The sequence below is a fragment of the Macaca thibetana genome, chromosome 18 (genome assembly GCF_024542745.1).
Source record: "Macaca thibetana thibetana isolate TM-01 chromosome 18, ASM2454274v1, whole genome shotgun sequence".
Classification (NCBI taxonomy): Eukaryota; Metazoa; Chordata; class Mammalia; order Primates; family Cercopithecidae; genus Macaca; species Macaca thibetana.
The window spans coordinates 3,065,964-3,090,536 of NC_065595.1; the positions used below are offsets into that span (position 1 = coordinate 3,065,964).

The following is a 24,573-nucleotide window of genomic DNA, read 5'->3' on the forward strand; positions in this document are numbered from 1 at the left end:
CCAACAACCAAACCACAGATCTCATGGAGCACACCACCTCCAACAACCAAATCACAAATCTCACAGATCACACCACCTCCAATAACCAAACCACAAATCTCACAGATCACATCACCTTCAACAACCAAATAACACATCTCATGAATCATACCACCTCCAACAACCAAACCACAGATCTCACGAATCACACCACCTCCAACAACCAAATCACAAATCTCATGAATCACATCACCTCCAACAACCAAATCACAAATCTCATAAATCACACCACCTCCAACAACCAAATCACAAATCTCACGAATCACATCACCTCCAACAACCAAATCACAAATCTCACGAATCACATCACCTCCAACAACCAAATCACAAATCTCACGAATCACATCACCTCCAACAACCAAACCACAGATCTCACGGAGCACCACCTCCAACAACCAAATCACACCCGCAAAATGCATGGAGCACCCCAAGGGGTCTACTCAGACTTTAACATTTCTAGCTCCTTGCACGGCTACTGCCACCCTCTGAAACCTAGTCTAGGTCATTTGTTGTCCTCAGAGATGGATGGTACTGCTAGATTCTGCGTAGGAAGCAAAGATGAACAAGAGACAGACAGGCAGTAGGATCACACCCCAATATCCATACCCTGAAGGGCATGAACGTTAGTAAATCAAGAGAGAAACCAAAGCCCACATGTTGTCTGTACCAGGTCAACAGGATGCAGACAGGAGCAGTTGGTGCAGATTCTGTTTGCTCTGTGCCCCTGAGCACCGAGATAGCACCTGAACTGCATGCTGCAGGAAAAGGGGCTTCCAGACACGCTGTGAAGACAGACAGAGATGCTATTCTGGGCCTCTGACTGCCCAGGTGCTGACAGCCCCTACAGAAAGCTCTGTCCAGAGAGAAACCAGCTGCTCAGAAATGCTGTGCTTGCTCAGGTTCTGGGCTGCCATTTTACTCCAATAAATTTCTGCGTCCTTGCCAAAATGTATCATAAATTTGATCTAATCAAATTTGTGTGTGTGTGTGTATGTGTGTGTGTGTGAGAGAAAGGGGCAGTCCATAGCCAGCTTCAACAACTGCATACACTAAGTATTAAAGTAACAAAAGCACAGGCTTCCAGAGATCATGGTGGATGGGAGGCAGGACTATACTCAGGGACAGAGCAGCATGTGGAGGCTCGCACTGTGAATTTTTGCCCCAGAACAACTAGGGGAATAAATCAGGAAACCTGAGAGAACCCACAGACTCTCTGAAGGAAGTGGATTGCTCCTGCAGGACCCAGGAGACACCTCAAATACTCCGCCACAGCAAGACCCGCCCAAGGAGAGTCTGAGCTCAGACACGCATAGCCCAGCCCCCACCCAGTGGTCCTTCTCTACCCACTCTGGTAGTGGAAGACAAAGGGCAGATATTCTTGGGAGGTCTAGGGCCCTGCCCACTGCCTGTTCCTCCCTATACTACCATAGCTGATGCGCTCTGGAAAGCACCACCTCCCGGCAGGAGGCCAACCAGCGCAAAAATAGAGCATTAAACCACCAAAGCTAAGAACCGTCACAGAGTCCATCTCACCCCCCTGCCACCTCCACCAGAACAGGCGCCAGTATCCACAGCTGAGAGACCACAGATGGTTCACATCACAGGACTCTGTGCAGACAACCCCCAGTACCAGCCTGGAGCCGGGTGGACTTGCTGGGCGGCTAGACCAAGAAGAAAGGTAACAATCACTACAGCTCTGTTCTCAGGGAGCTACAGCCACAGGAAAAGGTGGACAGTACTACATCAAGAGAACACTCTGTAGGACCAAAGAATCTGAACAGCAGCCTTCAGCCCTAGACCTTCCCTCTGACAGAGCCTACTCAAATGAAAAGGAACCAGAAAACCAACTCTGGTAATATGACAAAACAAGGCTCTTTGACACCCCCCAAAAATCACACTAGCTCACCAGCAATGGATCCAAACCAAGAAGAAATCCCCAATTTACCTGAAAAACAATTCAGGAAGTTAGTTATTAAGCTAATCAGGAAGGCACTAGAGAAAGGTGTAGCCAAAGGTAAGGAAATAAAAAAACGATACAAGAGGTGAAGGGAGAAATATTCAATGAAATTGATAGCATAAATTAAAAAACAAGGAAAACTTCAGGAAACAATAGACGTAGAAATGCAAAATGCTCTGAAAAGTCTCAGCAATAGAACAGAACAAGTAGAAGAAAGAAATTCAGAGCTCAAAGACAAGGTCTTCGAATTAACCTAATCCAGCAAAAACAAAGGAAAAAGAAGAAGAAAATATGAGCAAAGCCTCCAAGAAGTCTGGGATTATGTTAAACGACCAAACCTAAGAATAATCGGCATTCCTGAGGAAGAAGAGAAATTTAAAAGTCTGGAAAACATATTTGGGGGAATAATCGAGGAAAACTTCCCCGGCCTTGCTAGACCTAGACATCCAAACACAAGAAGCACAAACAACACCTGGGAAATTCATTGCCAAAAGATCAGTGCTTAGCCACAATGTCATCAGCAACAGCAGCTAAAAAAGCAGAGGGACATTATATAATGATAAAAGGCCTTGTCCAACAGGAAAATACCACAATCCTAAACATACATGTCCCTAACACTGGAACTCCCAAATTTATAAAACAATTACTAATAGATATAAGAAATGAGATAGACAGCAACACAAAAATAGTGGGATACTTCAATATTCCACTGACAGCACTAGACAGTTCATCAAGACAGAAAGTCAAAAAAGAAACAATGGATTTAAACTATACCCTGGAACAAACTGACTTAACAGATATATATATATATAAAAAACATTCCATCCAACAATTGCAGAATACACATTGTATTCAACAGCACATGGAACTTTCTCCAAGACAGACCATATGATAAGCCACAAAATGAGCCTCACTAAATTTAAGAAAATGGAAATTGTATCAAGCACTCTCTTAGACCACGGTGGAATAAAACTGGAAATAAATTCCAAAAGGAACCTTCGAAACCATGTAAATATACGAAAATTCAATAACCTGCTCCTGAATGATCACTGGGTGAAAAATGAAATCAAGATAGAAATTTAAAAATTATTCGAACTGAACGACAATAGTGACACAACCTATCATAACCTCTGGGATACAGCAAAGGCAGTGCTAGGAGGAAAGTTCATCGCCCTAAATGTCTACATCAAGCCTGAAAGAGCACACACAGACAATCTACGGTCACACCTCAAGGAACTAGAGAAATAAGAATAAACCAAAACCAAACCCAGCAGAAGAAAAGAAAGACCAGAGCAGAACTAAATGAAATTGAAACAAACAAAAGATAAAATGAAACAAAAAGCTGGTTCCATGAAAAGATAAATAAAACTGATAGACCATTAGCAAGATTAAGAAGAGAGGAAATCCAAATAAGCTCAGTAAGAAGCAAAACGGGAGATATCACAACTGACACCACGGAATATAAAAGATCACTCAGGCCAGGCGCGGTGGCTCACGCCTGTAATCCCAGCACTTTGAGAGGCCAAGGTGGGCGGATCAAGAGGTCAGGAGATGGACACCATCCTGACTAACACGGTGAAACCCCATCTCTACTAAAAATACAAAAAAATTAACCGGGTGCAGTGGCAGGCGCCTGTAGTCCCAGCTGCTCAGAAGGCTGAGGCAGGAGAATGGCGTGAACCCAGGAGGCGGAGCTTGCAGTGAGCTGAGATCACGCCACTGCACTCCAGCCTGGGTGACAGAGCGAGACTCCGTCTCAAAAAAAAAAAAAAGAAGATCACTCAAGGCTACTATGAACACCTTTACACACATAAACTAGAAAACCTAGAAGAGATGGACACATTCCTGGAAAGATACAACCCTCCTAGCTTAAATCAGGAAGAACCAGATACCCTGATCAGACCACTAACAAGCAGCAAGACTGAAATGGTAATTTAAAAATTACCAACAAAAAAAAGTCCATGACCAGATGAATTCACAGCAGAATTCTACCAGGCATTCAAAGGAGAATTGGTACCAATTCCACAAGACAGAGGAAAAGAGAACCCTCCCTAAATCATTCTCTGGAGCCAGTATCACCCAAATACCGAAACCAAGAAAGGACATAACCAAAAAAGAAAACTACAGACCATTATCCCTGATGAACACAGATGCTAAAATCCTTAACAAAATACTAGCTAACCAAATCCAACACATATCAAAAAGATTCTCCACCATATGATCAAGTGGGTTTCATACCAGGGATGCAGGAATGGTTAAATATACACAAGTCGATAAATGTGATACACCACATAAACAGAATTAAAAACAAAAATCAGATGATCATTTCTACAGATACAGAAAAAGCATGAGACAAAATCCAGCATCACTTTATGATTAAAACTCCCAGGAAAACCAGCATACAAGGGACATACCTCAATAATAAAAGCCATCTATGACAAGCCCACAGCCAACGTAATACTGAATGATGAAAAGTTAAAAGCATTCCCTCTGAGAACTGAAACAAGACAAGGATGCACATTCTCACCACTCCTCTTCAACATAGCAGTGGAAGTCCTAGCCAGAGCAATCAGAAAAGAGAAGGAAATCAAGCGCATCCAAATCAGTAAAGAGGAAGTCAAACTATCACTGTTTGCTGATGATGTGATTGTTTACCTAGAAAACCCAAAAGACTCTTCCAGAAAGCTCCTAGAACTGATAAAAGAATTCAGCAAAGTTTCCAGATAAAAAATTAATGTACAGAAATCGTAGCTCTTCTATACACCAACAGCAACTAAGCTGAGAAATCAAGAACTCAACCCCTTTTACAATAGCTGGAAAAAACAAAACAAAACAAAAACAAACAAACCAAAAAAAACCCTTAGGAATACACCTAACCAAGAACGTAAAAGACCTCCACAAGGAAAACTACAAAACACTGCTGAAAGAAATCACAGATGACACAAACAAATGGAAACACATCCCACGCTCATGGTTGGGTAAATCAATATTGTGAAAATGGCCATACTGCCAAAAGCAATCTACAAATTCAACACAATTCCCATCAAAATACCAACATCATTCTTCACAGAATTAGAAAAAACAATTCTAAAATTAATATGGAATTTTAAAAGAGCTCACATAGCCAAAGTAAGACTAAGCAAAAAGAACAAATCTGGAGGCATCACATTACCTGATTTCAAACTATACTATAAGGTCATAGTCACCAAAATAGCATGGTACTGGTATAAAAATAGGCACACAGACCAATGGAACTGAATAGAGAACCCAGAAATAAACCCAAATACTTACAGCCAAGGGATCCTCAACAAGGCAAACAAAAACATAAAATGGGGAAAGGACACCCTTTTCAACAAACGGTGCTGGGATAATTGGCGAGCCACATGTAGGAGAATGAAAGTGGACTCTCATCTCTCACCTTATACAAAAATCAACTCAAGATGGATAAAAAAACAGTCTAAGACCTGAAACTATAAAAATTCTAGAAGATAACATTGGAAAAACCCTTCTAGACATTGGCTTAGGCAAGGACCAAGAACACAAAAGTGAATGCAATAAAAACAAGGATAAATAGCTGGGACTTCATTACACTAAAGAGCTTTTGCATGGCAAAAGGAACAGTCAGCAGAGTAAACAGACAACCCACAGAGTGGGAGAAAATCTTCACAATCTATACATCTGACAAAGGACTAATATCCAGAATCTACAACAAATTCAAACTAATCAGTAAGAAAAAAACAAACAATCCCATCAGAAAGTGGGCTAAGGATATGAATAGACAATTCTCAAAAGAAGATATACAAATGGCCAGCAAACATATGAGAAAACACTCAACATCACTAATGATCAGGCAAATGCATATCAAAACCACAATGTGATACCACCTTACTCCTGCAAGAATGGCCATAATCAAAAAACAAAAAGTACATGCTAACATGGATGTGGTGAACAGGGAACACTTCTACACTGCTGGTGGGAATGTAAACTAGCACAGTCACTGTGAAAAAGTGTAGAGATTCCTTAAAGAACTAAAAATAGAACTACCATTTGACCCAGCAATCCCACTACTGGGTATCTACCCACAGGAAAATAAGTCATTGTATGAAAAAGACACCTGCACACGCATGTTTATAGCAGCACAATTCGCAACTGCAAAAATGGGGAACCAACCCAAATGCCCATAAATCAACAAGTGGATAAAGAAACTGTGGTATATATACACAATGGAATACTACTCAGCCAAAAAAAAAGGAATTAATTAATGGCATTTGCAATGACCTGGATGAGACTGGAGGCCATTATTCTAAGCGAAGTAACACAGGAATGGAAAACCAAACATCATATGTTCTCACTCGTAAGTGGGAGATAAGCTATGAGGATACAAAGGAATGAAAGTGACACAATGGACTTTGGGGACTCATGGGGAAAGGATGGGAAGGGATTGAGGGATGAAAGACCTATAAATAGGGTGCAATGTATACTGCTTGGGTGATGGGTGCACCAAAATCTCACAAATCATCACTAAAGAGCTTACTCATGTAACCAAACACTACCTGTTCCCCCAATAACCTATGGAAATAAACAAATAAAATAAAATAAAGCACAGGTTTCCAGTCCACACAACTGAGGCTGTACCATGTGCAATGCACAATCACCGTGTGAACTGAAGGAAACAATGTATGCGAAACACAGGGTGCCTCGCAGGCCACCGAAGTGTACGCACTCCCAGGTGCAGTGTTCTCACCAGCATAGCTGTGCGCCCGCTTCATGTGCAGCTTCATGTTGCTCTTCTGCGTGAAGCCCATGACGCAGTAGGCACACTTGTAGGGCCGCTCCCCCGTGTGCTTCTTCATGTGCACCTGCAGTGCGCTCTTCTGGTTGAAGGCTTTCTCACAAAGCGTGCAATGGAACGGCCGCTCCCCTGTACAGAAAATGGCACATGTCAATGTCTCTAAGAAGAGGATAGTGGATGCCTGGGCTCTACCCTGCGGTATGAACAAGTGGGACTGAATGTTCCTCTTTTCTCTTAGGCTTTCAGCCTGGCTGTCGTCTGAACAAATGGCTGGAGGAGCCATGGGGAGACCAGAGGGATCCTGGCCAGGTCCTAACAACCCCCAGCAGATGGGGCAGAGGGATCAGAGAGCCATGGAAGGGCCACGGTGGATGCAGCCTGTGGAACCCCAGGCCCACGGTGAGTCGTCAGATGATCACGACAAAAATGAGCGTGGGATGATGTCTTGTCAGGCCAGGGCGGAGACAGAAGGGCTGACACAGAGCTATCACGTACCAGTCAAGAGGCAGAGAGATGGGAGAGCTTGTTTCTTTGTTCTGTGTGGTTTTTGTTCTCTAAGACAAAAAGTTTGAGCAGATTTAGGTGGTGTAGGAAAAGCCAGTAGAGAAAAAAAGTTTTAAGATAGAAGAGGAAGATTAAAAATTAAGTTCCCCAGTGACATGAGGACATGGGACCCAGGCACTGGGGGCTGCCGGTTTGCTCTAGCAGGAGGGAAGGAGGGACGTGATGTGGTCAACATCCCAGACACGGCACGGGAGCCTTGCGTGATGCTTCTGTTTCCTACAGTCATAATGTAAGCAGCAAAATCTTCCATGTGAAAAGTTAGTTAAGATGATAAATAGGTCAAAACTCAGGGGAAATGGAACATGTAGACCTTGCTTTATAAATAAAGCATTCCATCGCTTGCGAATATTGTACAGGTGGAATTCTGTTTTCTCGCCCATGGTGTCTACTTCAAAGAGTAAGGAAACAAAAGCGCATCCCTCCCCGTTACCTGTGTGGATGCGGCTGTGGCGCTCCAGCTGGCTTGGTTTGGCAAACGCCTTCTCACAAGTGTCACATTTAAACACTCTTGGCTTCTGGGAGCTCAAAGAGGGGCCGGCCTGGTGTGTCTGCATGTGCTCCTGGGAGACAACACATAGAAACCAAGAAACGAGATCAAAACGGAGCTTTCGCAACCAGAAACAAGAGGAAGTAAATGACTACAAAGTTCAAGTCAGTAACAAGGACAAAATCAAAGGCTAATCTGTGATTTGTGTTCTTAAGGACTTTATCCATTGGTAGTGACAACAGGGTGATGGGCTTGGGGCTTCTCGGGGAGACTCCGGTCCCCATCTGAGCTTTACCGCCTGCTAGTTATATGGCTTGGCCACATCTGTGTCCCAAATCGGGGTAGAAATATCTCCTTCATCAGCTTTAACTGAGACCAAGGGCATCAAGCCACGAGCCTAGTGCAGGAGTCCAGGTGAGCTCTCTCCGTTGGCTGTGGGTGATCCTGTCCCCGTTTCACACAAGAGTCCACCCAAATGTCACGGCCCGAGGCCACCCATAGGTTGTGGCCCGAGGTCCTGCGGCACCCAGCTGGACGTGTTCAGTGACTCTCACCCACGAGTCCTCGCGGAATGCCTGTGATTCCGAAGTGCATTCTCCTGGTGATATGACAACTGCCTCACGGTGGCTCTGGAGGCTTCTAAAGCCAAGAGGAAACTGTTCCCTTCTCACGTTGTGACTGGCAACTTGCCAGAGATACTACATTCACATGACCGCAAATTTCTCAAAGATCTGACAGCTGCTGCCTTTGCAGGCACCTGAGGATGTGCAACGTGGTTATTTTCCAAAATTGCATAAGCATAATAACTATCCTGATAGAACTCCAGAGTCTTTAGACCTAACCTCTACCCTGTAAGGCAGGAGTCATGGAAAAGTACATGCTTCCTGTGTGTGTTCAATGTGACTGCCTGTGTTCCAGTTGCAGACGTCACATTGCTCAAGGCCCAGCACAGCCTGGGAGGTGGATGTAATGAAAGCAGCAGGGTGGGAAAAACAAACTCGGGAGGTGAGTGCGGGAGCCTCCCCAGGACGGCAGACCAGGCAGAGCCAGGACTGCAGGTGAGGCCTGACCAGTGACGACACCACCCCTGACGACACCAATCACCATCAACAGCTAGAGGGCATTCCTCGCCCACTCCGTCTGGGGTTCCCACCCGGTCCGCGTTGGATGTAACTACAGTCAGTCACACTGAGCACTAAGCTTCCTGAGGATGGAGCCACCTGTTTCTGGGACCACCTTCTTTGCACACAGTAGGCACTCACTGTTTGCTAAACTGAAAGGAGGACAGAGTCCGTGGGGGAACAGAGTGTCTGGTGGGACGGAAAGGAAAGCTTTTATAACCTTGGCTTCTGTTTCTCTGACCCCAGAGAGAGAAACTTCCTGCAGTGGTAACAGTACATGCGGCTGCCACTCTATGCTGCTGACTTTAAAAGAAGTATCGACGAGCTGCACTCCTCAAAGGGAGGAGTTAGGCTTACCCTGCGGCACAGGTTACTGTAAACCTAGTTCTCCCTAGAAAGTGCTCTCTGAGACAATGGCAAATGTTCCTCAAGAAAGAATTTCATCATAAAATAAGTTTGCAATCAGCTGGAATTAATATCATTCTTACTGCAACACAGCTGTCGGCTTGGCTCTGCTACAAGGGAGGTGTGAAGTTTTAAGAAGGGGAGGGGTTGTGCCCTGAAGTTGGTGGAGACTCAGCAGAGCCGCCAGCATGGCCATCAGCTCACCGCACCAGAGGATGCTAATGCAGTCCTGGGGCAGGGAGATTCACCAGAAGGTTTCAAAAGAAAGAGTCCTGTTGATAGTTTATTTTGCTGTGCAGAAGCTCTTAAGTTTAACTGGATCCCATTTACCAACATTGGCTTGTGTTGCAATTGCTTTTGGCATCTTTGTCATGACATCTTTGCCTGTTCCTCTCTCCAGAATGGTATTGTCTAGGTTGTCTTCCAGGGTTTTTAGAGTTGTGGGTTTCACATTTCAGTCTTCAATCCATCTTGAAACAGAAAACCAAGTATCACATGTTCTCACTGATAAGTGGGAGCTAAATGGTGAGAACACATGGATCCATAGAGAGGAGCAATTCACACACACTGGGGCCTCCTTGAGGGAGGAGGGAGAGGAGCAGGAAAAAGTATTGGCTACTTAGCTTAGTACCAGGGTGATGAAATAATCTGTACAACAATCCCCTGTGACCTGAGTTTACCTATATAACAAACTTGCACATGCACCTCTGAACCTAAAGTGAAAGTAAAAAAAATTAAAAATAAAAAAGAACCCAAGCAGCCAAGCAACAGGCTTCCTTCAGGCACAGAGAGGGAGGAGTGAGGGACTCGGGGCTCACCAGCCCCTGGAGGGACCGGGGAGAGGAGCCACAGCAAGCGCCACAGGTGGGGCCCTGGGCTTCCCAGCTCGGACAGGACAGGGCCATCACCACTGACACCACTGGCCTGCAATACACTCAATGTCCGTGTGCTCTACTCCACACTCCAAAACAGCCATCCTGGTCACAGGGATCCAAGGATTCCAGTTCCTGGGACAGGAATTCCTTGAGTAGGACTCTCCCTTCTTCTTGTCCTACACTCATTAAAAGACAACAGACACACGAAGGCCACAAACAATCCCTGCCCCCCAACATACACAGGAACCCCAAGGGTCCAGCTGTCTTAGCACAGCTTTCCTTCCCGGCCGGCGTGGCATGCCTCTGACCTCCGCATGGCCTGGCCAAGGCTGGTCAGAAATTTCGCAGGCTATCCCTCACTTGGAATTTGTCTGCTTTTCTCATGTTATGAGGTTTTTGGGAGAAGTGTCATTTTCATCCCACTCTGCCAAGGACAGATGCAGTCTTGATGTGTGGGTGCTGACACTGGCCACGGCCGCTGGGCTGGAGTGGTGCTGGCTAGGCATCCGCGCTGCACGCTCCTCTGTGTTCCACCCCTTCCACACCCCACTCCCTTCACACGGAAGACGTAGCGCCCTGGGCTGGACATCAGAGCACCCTGCTGGGATTCTGCCTCCTGCCCACTGTGGCACAACAGCATCTGTGGGGATGTCCCAGAACTCATCCTCTGCTTCCCACATGCGGGCACTCAGGCCTCCACTGTGCAATGACGGCTCTGCTGCAGTGGAAAGCGTGCGCAGCTAAACCTTGGGAGGCTGAAGGGGCATCTTCAGGGCTGGTCCCCAGGGTGGGCACGCATGCATTTGTTAGGGCCGCCCAATGCCCCTACAGAAAGTCCTACCAAGCCACAGTCTCAACAGCCATTATGTGAGCCAGCCTCTGTTTCCTGACAGCCTCGACAATGGGTGCTGACAGACGTTCACATTTCTGCCAGTCTGACAAGGGAGAGAGGGCATTGCAATGTTATTTTAACTTGTGTTGCAAACTGACTGTGAGTTGCAGGTGAACATGCAATCCATGTGTACAGCAAGCGGACCGCTTACAACCAGAACAACACTAAGTCTACATCTACTGAGCTTTTCCTCAAAAACACATGCCGGATTCCCGGCCGGTGTTAAATCTTGGACTCTGCATCTCTAGCCACCTGGGGGGCACACAGCCGTGCTGCGGCACGGTGGGCCTACCTTGAGGTGCGTGGCGCGCTTGAAGGCCTTCCTGCACACGGGGCAGCCGTGGATGCGCTCCCGGCCGTGCACCTCCTTGCTGTGGTGCATCAGCACTGCCGCCGACGAGAAGGCGCGGTCACACTCCAGGCACTGGTGTGCCCGGCCCTCCTTCTCGGGCTGGCTGCCCGGGGCCAGGTTCCCAGAGACGCCAGCTACCTGGAAAGAGCCAGAAATTCTGTGACTTTCCACTCACTTGGCTGGATTTGTGAAGTTTGTGAACTGACAGACACCATGGTGATAACAGGGACATTCCTAGCATGGACGCGCCAAGCCCACGCTGCATGTCCTATCATCAGGATAATTTAGTCAGAGGCACCTTCCACACAATATGAGACCAGAATGCACACTGTGTCCTGCAAGATTGAGACCACACAACAGCAGCTAAGGAATGAGCTCCGTGCCGCACCGACCAGGTGCAAAGTCCAGCTCCAGCGTGACTGTCTGGGCTACTCTGGGCTAAGTACTTAACCAGTCTGTGCTTGCGTCTTCATGGGAGAACCACCTGCCTACCAAGGGCTGCATTCACTAAATGCTCGCTACTGGTAGTAGCTTTAGATAAACAATTCTTAACAACAAAAGGTGTTTTTAGCTTTTAATGGAATTAAACCATTTTTTTCAAACCGTGGATCACAACCAATTAGATTTTCAAATCATCTTACTGGGATGCCACCACCATTTGAAAAAATCATTTTCAAAAATTTCGAAAAAAATTTTTTGAGATGGGGTCTTGCTCTCTTGCCCAGGCTGGAGTTCAGCGGCACAATCACAGCTCACGATAGCCTCAAACTCCTGGGCTCAAGCAATCTTCCCACCTCAACCCTCCCAAATACCTGGGACCACAGGTACGTACCACCTCACCATCATGCCCAGCTAATTTTTTTATTTTTTGTAGAGACAGGGTCTCCTTATGTTGCCCAGGTTGGTCTTAAAACTCCTGAACTCAAGGGATCCTCCTGCCTCTGTCTCCCAAGTGCTGGGATTACAGGTATGAGGCACTGCACCTGGCTGACTCAGCTTTTATAAACAAGAGATTCCAGTTTTGCAAATGCAAATTTCTATGTGATGGCTTAACAAAACAATTATAATACAAATTAATGAGATCTGTCCACATTTTTATTATTCCTAGTTTATCAAATACTTTTTCATTAATTCTGGAATATAATAAGTAAACATTAAAGAAAAATACTTAACAAAAAAAGATTTATACAGGGTGCTATATTATTAATCTGTGCTGTAATTTTAAAAAATGGAATGGGAAAAAAGGAACAAAGGAAAAGATCAGAAAAGACATTGCAGCCATGTGAGATGTGCAGGAACTGGTGTTATTCTAGAATATGACACCTGCGTCAGGTGTGTGTCTACACGTATCTGTAGGTGTTATTCTATAACATGATACCTGTGTCAGGTGTGTGTGTCTACACATGAGTATCTGCAGGTGTTATTCTACAATATAACACCTGTGTCGGTGTGTGTCTACAGGTGAATATCTGTGAGTGTAAAGTAAAACGACAGAAACACACGCGTGTTGAGGTCACTGCATACAATATATTCCATGTGAGTCAAGTCTGAAAAGCACAGGAATAAATGATACTAAAGGCTGGTTGTGTAACGCAGATAAATGCATGCTGACGAACATCAACTCAAACAAAAACCTGCAGTTATGGAGCGGCCTAATGTCCTCCATCAACGTTATGAAGCATCTACCAGGAGTCGTGGCAATGAACACACACAGAAAATTGTTTCTGAACCAAACATTTTACTCATGAGATGTGAGAATTCAATATCCGGTCCACATCATTCAAGGAAAGACAAACGAACACACTAAACTTTAAAAACTATTTCTGCAAAATATTTTTCAGCATAATCGCATCAGAAACAAAGCTTCTGAATCATTGCTACTACTGTGAAACAAATCTCCAATGTTCTGCTGAATTCCATAACTACATATATATAAAAATCTACAGACTGAATTATATTAATAGAATTTTGCTAAAATCATACTTGCCCAAAGGAGAAGGGGAAATTGGTTACAGAATGAGTGTGAGATGATTTTTAAGCCTGAGGCATAAACTTGGCCACAGCTAGAAATAATGTGCTTCCCACAGCAGGTTATTCTGCGTGGGGGTGGGAGGGTAGAAGCGTATATGTCTACCCCTCCCAAGCATGAGGAGTGTGGCTGTTGGGAAGCAGAAGAGGAAGGAAGGCAGCCTCTCACATCCACCTCCTAATGCGCCGGGAAAGGCCTGGCGCAGATCCGACATCCTCTGCGTCCAGCAGCCGGCACTGGCAGGAACTTAATTTTGTTTGCTGAACTGAAACAAGGTCAATATTTCAGAGAAATGCTGCCCACAACACACACCTGGGCACATGATCACCCTTCTGACCCCAAACCTCCCTCTAAAAACCTGCCCCTTACTAAAGAGTTCCCAGCTGAGACGAGCTGATCTCAAGTCACAGGAAATCCAGGTGTAAATGCTCAAAATGATATTCTTCTATTCAGACATGAAGAGTGAGGTAAGACAGATCTAGGTTCAAACGCCAGCTCTGTCTCTATTGGCAGGGTGACTAAGTTATTCAAAGCTACCCTTAAATCTCAGAATCCTTGTGAGTAAAACGGGGCCGTGACACTTCAGACACCTCCCAGGCTGTGGGAAGGGCTCGGCTACATAAGACCACATGCCTAGTGGGAGCCTGGCCTTAGTCACCTGGCCAGCAAGTGTCGGCTCTTTTCTCCTGTAAAACCAGTTCAAAAGAAGGCCACGGCCCCTTAAGCAGTGAGTGAAGGAAGAAAGGCTGTTTGCTGCAGCAGCTCCCCTCTGATTTAATAGCTTGAAATTGCTAACAAAGTTAGGTCAGGTCTCTTGATCTTTATGGGAAGGGTCAGGCAGAAATTAGTTCATTCGCTTTTGTAAAGACAGGCTGAGAAAGGGGGCAGTCTGTCAATGGCTCTCTTAGGAGAAAGACGTTTTCACATTGTGAGTACACATCTTGTCAGATCAGTATGGATTTCTCTTCAGATGAACTACGAAGAAAAAGATTTTTAAAAAGCAAAGGTTGTTGCTCTAGGGACTTCACCAGAGAGCGATGTGAGCCCCAGGCCATAGTAGCTGCTCCAGCGCCACCAGCAGTGTCCTCACCTGAGCACTTGCTTTGGGCCAGGACCTGTGCTCTGTGCCAGCAAACGTTACATGCCCAAATTCTGACCACTATGAGGTAGTCCTAACTACACCTCTGTTTGGGGGTTTGGGTTTTTGTTTGTGTTTGTTTTAAAACACGAACTTGCTCTGTCACCAGGTTGGAGTACAGTGGTGATCATAGCTCACTGCAGTCTCCAACTCCTGGGCTCAAGCAGTCCTCCTGCCTCAGCCTCCCAAAGTGCTGGGATTGCAGGTGTGAGCTACTGTGCCTGGCCACCTCTGTCTTAAAAACAGGCCATCACACAGATGTAGGATTGCCTGAGGGCTCCTGGCCAGAATGCACGGGAGCAGGGATGTACCCACATCACCAGAGGCTGCAGCCAGCACTCCCAGCCACTCTGTAGTGGGTTCAGATAAACCCAGGGTGCTTAAAGTGGTCCCAGCTTCCTCCCAGAAGCACAGGCCAGAGGTAGACCCAGGCATGTGTCTGAAGTCCCTGGTCAGAGCCCAGGTCAGAGCCTGGAAGCGTCAATGTGCATTCCATCTGTGTCAAGAGAGCATTAAGATGAAATTAGACCGTGATTAAAACCAATTAATGTTGGCAAACAGTGCTACAAGCTAACAAGGGAAACTTACAGAAAACATCTAAGAGAATTTCTCTTGCTAATTATAGGCATACCTTGTTTTCACTGAACTTCGCTTTTTTTGCCCTCCATAGATATCCTGTCATTTTCACAAATTGAAAGTTTGTGGCGATGCTGCTTTGAGCAAGTCTACTGGTGCCATTTTTCCAATGGCACATGCTCACTTCGTGTCTCTGTGTCACATTTTGGTAATTCTCGCAATATTTCAAAGTCTTTCATTACAGCGTATCTGTTACGGTGATCTGTGATTAGTGATCTTTGATGTTACTATTGTAATTGTGTTGAGGCACCACAAACCCTGCCCATATAAAATGGCAAACTTAATCTATAAACGTTTGTGTCTGACTGCTTCACCAACTGGCCACCCCACTTCTCCTTGGGGCTCCCTATTCTCTGAGACACAACAACACTGAAATGAGGCCAATTCATGACCCCACAGTGGCCTGTAAGTGTTCAAGTGAAAGGAAGAATCACACATCCCTCACTTCAAAAGCTAGAAATGATTCAGCTTAATGAGGAAGGCATGTAGAGAGCTGAGAGAGGCTGAAAGCTCAGTCTCTTTATGTCAAACTATTAGCCAACTTGTGAAATGAAGGAAAGGTTCTTAAAGAAAATTAAAAGTGTTATCCAGTGAACTCATGAATGATAAGAAAGTGGAACTGCACTATTGCTGATAAGCAGAAAGTTTTAACGGCCTAGACAGATCAAAACAGCCACAACCTTTACTTAAGCCAAAGCCTAATCCAGAGCAAGACTCTAACTCTCTTCCATGTTATGAAGGCCAAGAGGTGAGGAAGCTGCAGAAGAAAATTTGGAAACTAGCAGAGGTCGGTACATGAGAACTAAGGAAAGAAGCCACCTCCATAACACAGCAGTGCAAGGTGAAGCAGCAAGTGCTGATGGAGAAGCTGCAGCAAGTTCTCCAGAACATCTAGCCAAGAGCATCGATGAAGGTCACTCCATTAAACAGATTTTCAGAGTAGACGGAACAGCTTTATAGTGGAAGAAGATGCCTCTAGGACTTTCACAGCTACAGAAAAGTCAGTGTCTGGCTTCAAAGGACAGGCTGACTCTTTTATGAGGGGCTAGTGCAGCTAGTGACTTGAAGTTGAAGCCAATGCTCATTTACCATTCCAAAAATTCTTAGGGCCCTTAAGAATGATGCTAAATCCATTCTTTCTGTGCTCTACACATGAAACAATAAAGCCTGAATGACAGTACATCTGTTTACAGCATGATATACTGAATATCTTAAGCTCACTGCTGAGACCTACTGGTCAGAAAAAAATGATTCCTTTCCAAATATTCCTGCTCTGGTCACGCAATGCACCTGGTCACCCAAGAGCTGTGATGGAGCTGTACAGAGGGACGAATGTTGCTTTCATGCCTGCTAACATGACATCCACTCTGCAGCCCATGGATCAAGGAGTAATTTCCACTTTCAAGTCTTACTAAGAAATACATCTCATAAGGCTGTAGCTGACACAGATAGTGATTCCTCTGATGGATTTGGGCAAAGTAAAGTGAAAACCTGTGGAAAGGATTCACCACTCTATACGCCATTAAGAACATTTGTGATTCATGGGAGGAAGTCAAAATATCAACATTAACAGGAGTTTGGAAGAAGCTGATTCCAGCCCTCATGGATGACTTTGAGAGGTTCAAGACCTCAGCGGAAGAAGCAACTACAGATGTGGATGAATGGGCAAGAGAATTAGAAGTAGAGCCTGAAGCTGACTGAATTGCTGCAATCTCATGGTATATATAACTCAGCAGATAAGGATCTCATGGTATTTACAACTGTGCAGATAAGGATCTCATGGTATTTATAACTTGAGCAGATAAGGAGTTGCTTCTTATGGATGAGCAAATAAAGCAGTTACTTGAGACGGAGTCTCCTGTAATCATCATCACTCCTGGTGATGATGCTGTGAACATTGTTGAAATTGCAACAAAAGATTTAAGATTACAGAAACTTGGTAAAGCAGCAGTGGGCTTTGAGAGATGGACTCCAATTCTGAAAGAGGTTCTGCTTTGGGTAAAATGCTATCAAACATCATCGCATGATATGGGGAAATCTTTCATGAAAGGAAGAATTGACGCAGCAAACTTCATTGTTGTCTTATTTTAAGAAATTGCCGGCCAGGTGCGGTGGCTCAAGCCTGTAATCCCAGCACTTTGGGAGGCCGAGACGGGCGGATCACGAGGTCAGGAGACCGAGACCATCCTGGCTAACACGGTGAAACCCCGTCTCTGCTAAAAAATACAAAAAACTAGCCAGGAGAGGTGGCAGGCGCCTGTAGTCCCAGCTACTCGGGAGGCTGAGGCAGGAGAATGGCGTAAACCCGGGAGGCGGAGCTTGCAGTGAGCGGAGATCCGGCCACTGCACTCCAGCCTGGGCGACATAGTGAGACTCCGTCTCAAAAAAAAAAAAAAAGAAGGAAATTGCCACAGCCACCCCAAACTTCAACAACCACCACCTTGATCAGTCAGCAGCCATCAACATCAAGGCAAGACCCTCCACCAGCAAAAAGATTACAACTTGCTGAAGGCTCAGGTGATTGTTAGCATTTTTAGCAATAAGGTATTTTTAAATTAAGGTATGTACATTTAAAAAAAATATATTAATGCTGGTCAGGTACAGTGGCTCACGCCTGTAATCCCAGCACTGTGGGAGGCCAAGGTGGGCGATCACTTGAGCTCAGGAGTTTGAGACCAGCCTGGCAACATGGCAAAACCCCGTCTCTATTAAAAATACAAAACTTAGCCAGGTGTGGTGGTGCACGCCTGTGATTCCAGCTATCTGGGAGGCTAAGGCAGGAGAATCACTTGAACCCAGGAGGCGGAGGTTGCAGTGAGCTGAGATTGCACCACTGCACTCTAGCCTGGGCAACAGAGCGAGACTCTGTCTCAAAAAAAAAAAAAAAAACAAAAAGGAAAAAAAAAAGAAATAATGCTGCTGAACACTATTATTACAGTATAGTATAAACATCATATGCCCTGGGAAACCAGAAAACTAAATCATAATGTTAAGGTATGACTTGCTTTGTTGTGATAATTGCTTTATTGCAGTGGTCTAGAAATGAACGCACGTTATCTCTGAGGTATGCCTGTATTCACTGATACAGATTAGTTATCCACCTCATTTTTATATTTAATCAATCTGTCAAATTTTGAAAAAAATTACACGCTAGACCAAGTATTAATATTTGGTTTCTCTCATTACCATCTACTACTCAAATGGAAGTTAAAATGGAATATATCACTTCAATTGGGACATTTCAAACTAATCTTAACATAGGATTACTCTAAAAAAAATTATTCTTCTAGCTATATTAAACCAAATGCTAAAATCATAATGTTAAAAAATAGCAAAGTAGTTTCATTTACTAGTCACACAAAATACAGGAATTAGGTAAGGTGTGCCTTGGAACTGATTTACGAACTCTCTGAAACATACCAGACGAATAAGGTTTCACTACAAAAGCACCATGAGAAAGAGAGCTTAAAAATATGACCAAGCCGCCAATGCGTTTTCTGTCTCAATGGATGTGTGTGGTCAACAGTTACCTCACCAGGCCTGAAGTGCTCAAACCCTGCACACTCCCCAGTGCCCTTGATCAGCTCCCGAGCATCACCGATAAGCCCCTGGAACATCCTGCTATTAGTAGGTAAGAGTGTATTTCATACCCAGGACCTTGGGCAATGCCACATAGTTTGTGCTGATGATGTGACTTATGGTGAAGGCCGATTTTTGTTTCATCTGGGGACCTGGGCCACTGCATCAGTTTGATCTGGAGGGGCTGGGGCCTGGAGACCGCATAGCTAAGCCCAGCCACGCGGGCACTCCATGGCCACATGTCTGACCCTAATACAGTTCTGGATACCAGAGCTTAGCTGAGCTTCCCGAGTTGGCAACAGTTGGCAGGCACTGTCACACAACGTTCCTGGGAGAATCAGCAGTGTCTGTGTGACCTCACTGGAGCGGACACTGGGAAGCTTGTGCCTGGGTTCTCTGGACTCCACCCCACATGCCTTTTCCTTCTGCTGGTTCTCATCTGCACCTTTCCATTGTAACCACAAGTATAAACCACAACCACCAACAGATCAGATTTCTCTGAATCCGGTGAGACCTTGTAGTGAATCGTCAAACCTGAGGGCAGTCTTGGGGACCCCAGACACAAATGTGTTAAGTTATACAAACTGAAATTCAGTGAGACGAGCTCTGGTTACTCAGGTCAAACTCCAGGACATCCCCAGTGCTGGTTATATCTCATCTCTTTGTGAAAAAGCCCTTGTCCTACTGAAAAACAGGTAAGTCATTATTTTGAAAACTCATTTGCTAAAAATGTTTAATGCTTCCTAAATTCAGAGATTATTCATCATCTGTGCTTTAATTCTGACCCTGGAAACTTTTAAGCAAAGAGTTTTCAGACTCTTCTATATTTAGACTACTGCTTACTAAATATTTTGTCTCTCAAAAACATGTATTTTTAAGAAAAAAGACTAGCCAAATGACAAATAGATCTTGCACACAGATGCACACACACACACGTATATGAAAATGTATATGACACTTAACAGAACCAGCAAAGGTGTTACTAGGAAATCTGCAGAAAGAACTAAGTGCAAGTGGCTGGATATGCGAAGTCTGATCAGTAGGCAAATACAATATTAGTAAGTTTAAAATTAGATTTACATATGACTGGTGGCTACATCTAATTTCGTGGTACTAAAACCTCACTCCCTAAGAAACAGATCACAAAATGACTGAGCTGTCGTACCTGTCATTCAACACACACCCCCGCAGAGCCTATGTCCACTCAGGATTCAGCTGGGGACACCTCAGAAGTCAGCCCCAGCCACCCGGGCCACACAGCACTCCCATGACCCTCTGGCACCATCCCTTCTGAATCTGTATGTTTTCAAAAGCGACGAAAGCTCTGTGGATGAAGGAATATCCTGTACCTGGTAGGCTACTTCTTCACAAGCAGCAGACGCTGACTGCGGCGTGTGGCTCACTAGTATGACTTGCGGCGAGCCTGCTCCACCCTGGCCCGAGAGAGAGGGATCCGTGAGGAGTGCTGGGAACTGCTGACCCTGGCAAAAGATTAGTACTATTTCAGAAGTTGTAACATTAGCAAAACAAGTAATAATTTAAAAGCTCTTTTATGGTGCAGCTACCTTGGAAAACAAGCTGGTAGCTCCTCAAAAAGTGAACTGTGGAGTCACCACGTGACCCAGCAACCCAAGAGAAGTGAAAACAGAGTCCACTCAAAGCCTTGTACAGAAATGTCCACAGGAGAATTACCCATAACCAAAAAATGGAAACAGCCCAAATGCTCATCAACTGATAAATGCACAAATGAAATGTGCTATAAGGGAATACTGTTGAGTAATAAAAAGGTAGGAAGTTCTGGTACATGTTACAGCATGGAGGAACCTTAGAAATACTCTAAGGAATGAAAGAAGCCAGTCACAAAAGACAACACAGATGATCACATTTCTATGAAATATCCAGAACAGATGCATCTACAGAGACAGAAAGTGGACTGGCAGTTGCCAGGGGCAGAGGTAAGGGTGGGCCGGGGGTCAGGGGAACATGGAGTGATGGCTCATGGCTCCAGGTTTCTTTAAGGGGTGAGGAAACGCTCTAAAATTGGACCACAGTGATGGCTGTACAACTCTGTAAATACACTGAAAACCATTCAATTGTATACTTTAAACAATGAGGTGAACTTACATAAATTACATCTCAGAGTCTCTACATGTGTGTATATTTACAACACACTTCTTTGCTTAGAAACACATACACAATTTTGCTATGCTATAGAAAACGACTGTAAGTCTTCTTACCAGCCCAGCACACCTCTAGCTACGAGAATGGATCTGAGAGAATAAGAGAGAATGAGAAAGGTAGGGTGGTATGGGGCACGAGAGCAGAGAGGAAGCTGCAGCTTAAAGGGTCTGAATATCTACTGCAAATGCTGAATTTATAGAAGCAATTCAGCATGCAACTTGAACTGCTGCAATCAGCACTGATTCTAAACATATTTCACACACAGTTAAAACCATGGCTGATCACAGGAAGCATGGCTGATGTTGCTGGCTCCTGTGCTTTAAGGTGAGGGGTGTTTCTCAATGTCTTAGGGAACTACGCAAGCTGAGGTCCCAAAAGGAAAGTTAAGAATTGAGTAGGGGATGCCGTATTAGTCCGTTTTCATGCTGCTGATAAAGACATGCCTGTGACTGGGCAATTTACAAAAGAAAGAGGTTTAATTGGACTGACAGTTCCATGTGGCTGGAGAAGCCTCACAATCATGGTGGAAGGCATGGAGGAGCAAGTCACATCCTACATGGATGGCAGCAAAGAGAGGAGAGCTTGTGCAGGGAAACTCCCCTTTATATAACCATCAGATCTCATGAGACTTATTCACTATCATGAGAACAGCACGGGAAAGACCTGTCCCCATGAATCAATTACCTCCCACCAGGTCCCTCCCACAACATGTGGGAATTCAAGATGAGATCTGGGTGGGGACATGGCTGAACCATATGAGACACAGTGGAGGAAAAATAGGACTGAGCTGGCATTTTTAAAAACTTCCTTCATCAGAGAATTTCAGGTTCACTTCTTAAGGGAAAGAGCGGCAGGTGGCAAAATAGAAGTCAAAAACATACAAAGTCATCATCAGGGATTCCAGAAAAAGAGAGCTTCTAACTTGATTTGGGTTCCTTACTTCCCATAAGCAGCTTTTTAAAAAAGCAAAATGAGGCTATTTTAGGTATCTCCATATATCAGCCTAACTTTTTACATAAACATTATCTAAATTGAAAAGTTCTTTTTCTTTTTTTTTTTTTTGAGATAAAGTATTGTCCTGTCACCCAGGCTGGAGTGCAGTGGCTTGATCTCAGCTCACTGCAATCTCTGCCTCCTGGGTTTAAGTGATTCTCGTGCCTCAGCCTCCTGAGTAGCTGGAATTACAGGCATGTGCCACATGTGTGGCTAATTTTTGTATTTTTAGTAGAGATGGGGTTTCACTATGTTGGCCAGGCTGGTCTCGAACTCCTGACCTCAGGTGATCTGCCTGCCTCAGCCTCCCAAAGTGCTGGGATTATAGGTGTGAGCCACTGCACCCGAAGTTCCTATCTATACTAATAAAGCTTCACGTTCCCTACCCCCCTACATAGAGAAGTTGATTGAACATTGCTATTTTCAAATACCAGTGAATACTACACTTTTTTGTGACATGTCCGTTGCCAGATGCTGCCACCACCCTTATCAGACTACCCAATTTGACAAATTGTATTAATCAACCTGGACTTATTAATTCACATTTATTTTATTAATCAAAGACCAAAAAACTGCTGGTCAGAAATTCTGATGCACATAAGAACCAACTGGCTCAATCAATTCATATATTCCCAAACTAAAGGTAAGATATTTGAGAGTCTTAGCTTTTATAGATATACCTATATAAGCTATATCTTAGCTATATCTTAGCTTATATAGGTATATCAAGGGAAAAATTACAACTTCTTGTTGTTTTGAAATAGCAAAATTACAGAAATAAAGAACAGAGTGGCAGATGTCAGGGTTAAGAGGGTCTTGAAGTCATTATAAAAAGCAACATGAGGGGTCCTTGAGGTGATGGAAATATTCTGTATCTTGGCTTGTCATTGATAATAATTGTTTGTGATATTATACGACAGTTCTGCAACATGCTCCTATTGGGTGAAACTGGATAAGTATATATGGAATCTCTCTGTACTATTTTTTAAAAATTGCCCGTGTGTCTACAATTATCTCAAAAATTTTAATTAAAAAAACTTGAAATCTATGTAATTTACTAGCTTATCATTTGTGTTTCAATTGCAAACCTTAAGTATTCTTTTTTTTTTTTTTTTTTGAGACAGCGTGGTGCTTTATTACCCAGGCTAGAGTGCAATGGCACGATCTTGGCTCACTGCAGCCTCCACCTCCCGAGTTCAAGCGATTCTCCTGTCTCAGCCTCCTGAGTAGCTGGGATTACAGGCACATGCCACCACGCCCAGCTAATTTGTTGTATTTTTAGTAGAGACAGGGTTTCACCATGTTGACCAAGCTGGTCTCGAACTCCTGACCTCAGGTGATTCACCAGCCTCGGCCTGCGATTACAGGCGTGAGCCACCACACCCAGCCAACCTTAAGTATTCTTAATGCAAATTTCCTGATTTAAAAATCAGTGTCCAATAAAATCTATACTCAACAATTAGCTATACTTACGGAAGTGATACACAAATCGGCTAAAACAATATAAAGGTTATTTACTTTTGGTTTGTATTATTATTTGCAGTTGGTTTCTTTGCTATATTTGGTTTACACTGAGGTAAAGATTACAGGAATTTGCCTTCCCCTGGAGCACACGAACTTTGCAACATGAGAATGTAACAGCAAGCACTGAGTCCCAGCAGAGAGGAACGGGGCAACAGCTGTTGGCCCTGGCAGCTGGGGCAGCTGCGTCAGAGTCACAGGGAGGGTGGGTGATGAACAGCACAGATGCCAGCCCCACCCATGACTACTGAATTAACTTGAGCCTGCTGGGACCCAGGGAAGTCAATGTTCGACTAAATCTGAGAAATGCTGTAAAACATGAGAAAGGGCTGGATATTGATGAAAGGCATTCCATGCAATAACACACTTCACTATACTATTACCAAGTACCCATAAATCAACCTCATTTCCTGCTCGCATGTACTATAATTTCATTAGAAATATTTTTCTTAGCAGTTCATTTTACTGGCCTATACACAACTCTTAATAAACTTAAAACATTGTGCCTCAATAAAAATGTGAAGATATTTACAAGAGTAAATATGAATGACTTGTAAAGGATGAAGGCTAAGAAAGGCACAAAATTAAGAAAGCTTTAAATAGCACGGGCCAGATGACTCTTGGTGTTAAACCTACAACTAACTTGTTACTTCAGAATCGGCCTCTTTTCCCATCAGGAGTCTGTAATAAGATTTGCCAATTTCTGGGTCACCCCACAGTCAAATTTAGACTTAAAAAGCCACATTCATATCTCTGAAAACAAAGTTTTAAATGTTTTGTACCTGGCAATTATCTGTAATAATAAGAGGTTTTTTTTTTTAAATGACAAGAATTAGTATACAAGAGAATTCCCCTCATGAATAGGTAAACTACTTCTTGTATTCAGAATAAGAACTAAAAATCATTTTGCTTTCTTGAATAGATTTTCCGCATGCATGTTTACACCTCCTGATAGAACTGTCAGACTTCAGTGGCCAAACAGGACACACAACTACCAGCGGCCTGCTCCTCC

At 44.2% G+C, this 24,573-nt stretch overlaps 1 protein-coding gene across 3 annotated transcripts in view; it reads right to left on the reverse strand.

Moving 5' to 3' along the window:
- ZNF236 (zinc finger protein 236) overlaps positions 1-24,573 on the reverse strand; it is a 159,462-nt gene that overhangs the window by 12,861 nt on the left and 122,028 nt on the right. For all 3 annotated transcript variants that reach the window (XM_050767595.1, XM_050767593.1, XM_050767594.1), the window contains 4 exons: positions 20,216-20,347; positions 11,425-11,622; positions 7,783-7,912; positions 6,741-6,917 (listed from right to left, as the gene is read on the reverse strand). In XM_050767595.1, the coding sequence (XP_050623552.1) occupies positions 6,741-6,917; positions 7,783-7,912; positions 11,425-11,622; positions 20,216-20,347 (637 nt within the window). The remainder of the gene's footprint in view (positions 1-6,740; positions 6,918-7,782; positions 7,913-11,424; positions 11,623-20,215; positions 20,348-24,573) is intronic.